The sequence below is a fragment of the Nomascus leucogenys genome, chromosome 6 (genome assembly GCF_006542625.1).
Source record: "Nomascus leucogenys isolate Asia chromosome 6, Asia_NLE_v1, whole genome shotgun sequence".
Classification (NCBI taxonomy): Eukaryota; Metazoa; Chordata; class Mammalia; order Primates; family Hylobatidae; genus Nomascus; species Nomascus leucogenys.
This window is the reverse complement of record NC_044386.1, coordinates 50,809,518-50,815,517: the sequence shown is the minus strand read 5'-3', so window position 1 is coordinate 50,815,517 and position 6,000 is coordinate 50,809,518. Positions and strand designations below refer to the sequence as shown.

Genomic DNA, 6,000 nt, shown 5'->3' with positions numbered 1-6,000 from the left:
CTCTGTCTCAAAAAAAAAAACAAAAAAAAAGACAAAAAAAAACAGTGTAGCTACTATTATAATCCTGTGAAAATAATCAACATAAAATTAAAAATCAATAGCCCATATTGCCCTTTTTTGGCCTAACAAAAAACAGATTTCTAAGAAGACAGTAAGAAATCAGTATTAATTTAAATACTGTACAGGATAGATCAAAAGCATAGGTATACAAATGGTTCATTTAAAAAAACTGATACTCAAATTGACACCCTGAAAATGTCAGATAATTTTTCAGAATGATTAAACTCACTAAACATCTGTAAACAATAAATTTATTTCATTTCTTTTAAAGATTTAATGATATACAAAATGTATATAATATCTTTAATACACTTTTTCTTTCTCCCCACCCCCAATCAATATTAAACACTATTTAAACAGCTTATCATCTCTTGCCTTGTCTGTATCTATGAGATACACTACTAAATACAAATAAGCTTTATACTGCTCCCTTCCAAATAAAAATTAAAATTAGTACCAAGGAAACAAAAGAAAAAGAAAAAAAAAGAAAAAAAATTAAAACATAAAACTTAGATGAAAAGCTTTTCTTGTTATTGTTGAATATTCAACAATAACTGGGGCTATTAAATTACATTTTATTGGCATAAGGTTGCACTGCAATCTGCCAGTATCACATAATGATAATCCAACTGAATTAATTTCTTAAGTACCACAAACAGCATTCATGTTCAAATGTTCCAACACAATTTTAAATATATGCAAGAGTTCATGTTTACATTCTGGTTTGATATAACAATCAATAAAATCTTTGGAGAAGTATGTAAGTTCTGGGTTGTTGCTATAGATACAGATAGGGAAAAAGTACTTCAACTTTCCTCAAAAGGTAACTTCCCTTGACGAGTGAGTTAGGTTTCTGCTTTTATAATTTAGGTTATATATCAGTTTACCATGGCTTTCTTCTACTTAACAGTGACTTGATAAAACAATGTTTAAAAAACCCAATTAACATTTTTACACAATTTGGGTTCTATTTAAAAAAAAAACTGGCTCTATCTTTAAATATGGAGCCTAACCCTGATTCATAAATACCGTCCCTCTTGAAAATGGTCTTCAGTTCAGGCTTCTTATACCTCTGTGAACCTAGAATTAGAACAAGTCATTTCCCTTCCCGTGGCCAACAAGCATCTAGTTGGGAACCAGTGATCTCATCACTGAACACACTAAATACACTGAGGAAAATTTTGACTGCCATTTAACCAAAAGGCTGTGTGATTTCTTCATTTCCCTAGTTGAATGGCAATAAACCAGCTGACAATAAAATCTGCATGGACACCTACCTTTGGTTAACGGTATTGTACCACATAAGAGAGGGCATCACCCTCATCAGAACAAAGTCAAATGAGATCCTCTGCTATACAAAGAGCCCTTTAAAAAGTTATAAATACTAATTATCAATTACCTTTAAAATTTCTCAGCTGCCAGCTCTATTCTATAGGGACTTTCTGACTGCTTAATCAGGTCAAAAGAATATTGACCTTTTAACTGTGCTGGAGTCAGCAAATTCAACTTGCATACACCTTTCTGTATTACCAAACAATTTCCTCCTGAGGGAAAAGTGACACAGTAACATTTCTGTGAGGTGCAGGCAAAACCAATGATTCAGTAATATTAATATTATAACATCAGACGAACAGAATTAGTTGATTCTGATTCTTTGGTGGAATTTCCAGGCTGAAGATTCAAATCTGAAGGCTCATCCTGATGAAATATAATTTTATCAGGCGTATAATCATTCCTCTTCAGATCTACATTGAACACCCAAAACAATTAAAAAAAAAAGAGAGAAAAAAGTTAGTATTTCTTAGAAATGGAGAATTAGGAAAATTTTCTTTTCTTTTCGAGATGGAGTTTCACTCTTGTTGCCCAAGCTGGAGTGTAATGGCATGATCTCGGTTCACTGCAACCTCCACCTCCTGGGTTCAAGCGATTCTCCTACCTCAGCCTCCTGAATAGCTGAGATTACAGGCATGCACCACCATGCCCGGCTAATTTTTTGTATTTTTAGTAGAGACAGAGTTTCACCATGTTGGTCAGGCTGCTCCCGAACTACAGTCCTCGGATGATCCACCTGCCTTGGCCTCCCAAAGTGCTGGGATTATAGGTGTGAGCCATCATGCCCGGCTGAATTAGGAACATTTCTAATCAATTTTTCTCCAAACATGTCAGACTTGTTTTCCATCAGGTTGTTATAAATTCAGTAGCCACCAAATTTATACACATAAAAATGAAGTCATTCATTCATTCAACAAATAATTACATATTGACCATGAGTCAGAAACTCATGTAGGCATGGGAATGTAGCAGTGAACAAACCAGACAAGGTCCCTGGTCTCAGTGAGCTTATATTCTAGTGGGTGACAAAAAATAAGCAAACAGAAAAATGACAGAATTATAAGCAGTAAAAAGTGCCTTGAAGGCAGGGTGCAGTGGCTCACGCCTGTAATCCCAGCACTTTGAAAGGCCGAGGTGGGAGAATCATTTGAGGTCAGGAGTTCAAGAGCAGCCTGGCCAACATGGTGAAGTCTCTTGTCTCTACAAAAAATACAAAAATTAGCCAGGTGTGGTGGTGTGTGCCTGTAGTCCCAGCTACTCAGAAGGCTGAGGTGGGAGGACTGTTTGAGCCCCAGTAGGCAGAGATTGCAATGACCCAAGATCATGCCACTGTACACTGTACTTCAACCTGGGTGACAGAGTGAGATCCTGTCTCAAAAAAAAAAAAGTGCTTTGAAGAAAAGAGTGCAGCAAATTATAACGAGGGACAGATGGAAGATGGTATAGGGTGATTGTTTCAAACAGGTCTGGGCAGGAAAGCCAGAGGAAGAGATTTGAGTAAATACCTGAATACTGAGAAGTGAACTATCAAAGCTCTAGGAGCAGTGTTCTAGGCAGAGGGAGGGTTAACTGCAAAGACTGTCAGAAGGAAATGGACTTAGTGTGCTTTGAGAATGGTAAGAATACAGTGTGGCTTCTACATAGTGAATGAGAGGAAACCTAGTAGAAATTGAGCTCAAGCAGCAGTTAATGGCCCAAGATTGTCAACTACAGATTGTGGGCCAAATCTGGTCTGCTGCCTGTTTTTGCAAGTAGTTTTACTGGAATGCAGTCACACTCATTTGTTCACAGTCTGTGGTTATTTCCGCACCAAGACGGTAGAATTGTGTAGCTGGGACAGACCACATGGCCTACAAAGCCTAAAATATTTGCTACCTTGCCCTTTACAAAAGTTTGCTGATCTTGATTTAGAAGATACAAGCTATGATGAGAAGTACAGATACAATACAAATCCACTGGAAGGTTTTAAGCAGTCTCAAGAGAGAAACATCACCAGATTTGTTTCAAGAACTATTCTGATGACTCTGAAAACTCTCGTGAGAGGATGGGTGGCAGCAGTCCAGGAAACAAGGTGGTAGCCACGAAGACAGAGAAGAGCAGATGAATTCTAGGGAGATTTCAAAATTAGAACAGACAGAATTTGATGAATTGGCTATGAAGGGCAAGGGAAAAGAAGAATTGCATGGTTTTAGGTTTTGGACTTGAGCAACTGGGTAACCATTAATAAGATGGGGAAACAGAGTCCTATGTAGGGTGGGAGATGTAAATCAAGAATTTTGGATTGGACACATTACTAAAGATGGTTTATAGCAAGCCTGCCCGACCCTCGGCCCACAGGCCACATGCAGCCCAACACAAATTCATAAACTTTCTTAAAACATGATGGCATTTTTTTGCAATTTTTTTTAAGCTCATCAGCTATGGTAGTGATAGTGTATTTTATGTGTAGCCCAAGACAATTCTTTTTTTTGAGACAAGGTCTTGTTGCCCAGGCTGAAGTGCAGTGGCACGATCTCGGCTCACTGAAGCCTCTACCTCCGGGGTTCAAGTGATTCTTGTGCCTCAGCCTCCCCAAGTAGCTGGAATTACAGGCATGTGACACCACACATGGCCAATTTTTATATATATATATATATATATATATATTTTTTTTTTTTTTTTTTTAATGAGGCAAAAAATTAAAATTGTTCAAAAGCCTGATTTTTGCTGGCAAAGTTTATCCATGAGAACATAGCAATTAGCCCCCTACCTCTCTGAAAGAAACCCTACAACCCTAAAACCCTAAAACCAATCCAAATTGTGTAATTTAGAAGAAGCAGGTTTTCAGTGTGTACGACTGAAGAGTTCATTAATGTTTTGCAGCTGGAGATTTAAAAAATCCCACTTTTCGAAAATATCTGACAAACAAGGGCACAGAGACTAGCGTAATGCTGATTCTCACTGGCACAAACAGCTTGTGGATTGCATAGGCCACCATGAAGGTACTTGTGCCTGCTGCCATTTTTGACTGTACCAGGGACTCTTTAAATCCGAGTTTCAGCAGGATTGCAGACATGTCCACACCACTTGACACAACCATGTAAAATATGCCCAAGGAGATTAATGAGATTCCAATGTGCAATGACACGCCAACAGTGCCACACTCTTGAAAAATCTTTTTTAGTTGCCGTGACTTGCTTTGCTTTTTCTCCTCTGTGCAGCTGACGCTGCTGCCTGTTGTCTCCGTGGCCTGGCTGGGGTACTGGTGGCCGCAGCAGTCCCCGCGCACCGTGCAGAGCAGCCAGGCTTCTGGCCTGGGTGGGAGCAGGAGCAGGGCCAGGGCCAGGAGTGGCGGGGCGCAGGGGGCGGTGGCGCCCAGGAGCCAGGTGGCGCGAGGCCGGACCCGGGCGCCCACCCTGCCTGCGGGCCCAGCAACACCAGCAACCCGGCCATGGCGTGCAGCTAGGTGCCCAATTTTTATATTTTTAGTAGAGACTGGTTTTTGCCATAATTGGCAAAGCTGGTCTTGAACTCCTGGCCTCAACTGATCTGCCCACTTCGGCCTCCCAAAGTGCTGAGATTACAGGCATGAGCTATGGTGCCTGCCCAACAATTTTTCTTCCAATGTGACCCAGGGAAGCCAAAAGGATGGACCCCTCTGCTTCAGCCTGGGTGACAGAGTGAGACTGTCTCAAAAATAAAATAAATAACATAACATAACATAACATAACATAACATAACATAACATAACATAACATAACATAGTATCCAAGTAGAAATATAGGTAGCTGAACAGAAACAGGAGCTTGAGAAATATGTTAAGTCTTCAGATAGATTTGCTATGATCAGTATATAAACATATTTATAGGTATGGGACAAGAAGAAATCACTTAAGAAGTTACAGACATATATGAAAATAGTTGCAGAACTGGAAACAATGCAGTAATATCAACATTATAAACTAACCAAGTCATGCATAAACATATATATGTATGTTTTTTATTTCCAAAAAAAAAAAAAAGGAAATGTGCAGAACATGCAGGTTTGTTACAGAGGTATATGTGTGCCATGGTGTAAACCCTTATATTTTTATCTCCATATAAAATATAACTGATACTCAGAATATTAACTAATTTTTTATTTTTTTAAAATAAAAATATTTGACCTCACTGAATCATAAACTGTTAATTTTAATCTCAGAAACAGCCTATATTAAATAATCCAAACATATTTGCAACTATATTAATTATTTTTGATAAATTTTAAATTCAAGACTATCAGTATGGCTTTAGGGATACAAGCTAATCTGCAATTATTGTACGAAGAACAGTGGAGAGAAACACAATTATAGCTCATCTTAATTATATTGTTAACTAGTAAGTGTATCAATGAGCAAATCATCTCAACTTTAATTATATAATCTAGAAAATGAAGGATCTGGGCCAGATTGCTTTTTTTTTTTGAGATGGAGTCTCACTCTGTCTCACAGTGGTGCAGTCTCTCCTCACTGCAACCTGTGCCTTTCGGGTTCAAGCAATTCGCCTGCCTCAGCCTCCCAAGTAGCTGGGATTACAGGCACCCACCACCACGCCCAGCTAATTTTTGTATTTTTAGTAGAGATAGGGTTTT

At 38.6% G+C, this 6,000-nt stretch overlaps 1 protein-coding gene and 1 pseudogene across 3 annotated transcripts in view; both read right to left on the bottom strand.

The window, feature by feature from the left end:
• Nucleotides 1-294: 294 nt before the first annotated feature.
• The window catches only part of TRPM7 (transient receptor potential cation channel subfamily M member 7), a 131,067-nt gene continuing 125,361 nt past the window's right edge, over nt 295-6,000 (bottom strand). For 2 of the 3 annotated variants that reach the window (XM_003266919.4, XM_030814101.1), the window contains one exon: nt 295-1,805. In XM_003266919.4, coding sequence (XP_003266967.1) covers nt 1,675-1,805 — 131 coding nt within the window. In that variant the 3' untranslated portion in view covers nt 295-1,674. The remainder of the gene's footprint in view (nt 1,806-6,000) is intronic. The other variant, XM_012507552.2, reaches the window with a different exon arrangement.
• LOC105739856 lies at nt 4,064-5,441 on the bottom strand (annotated as a pseudogene).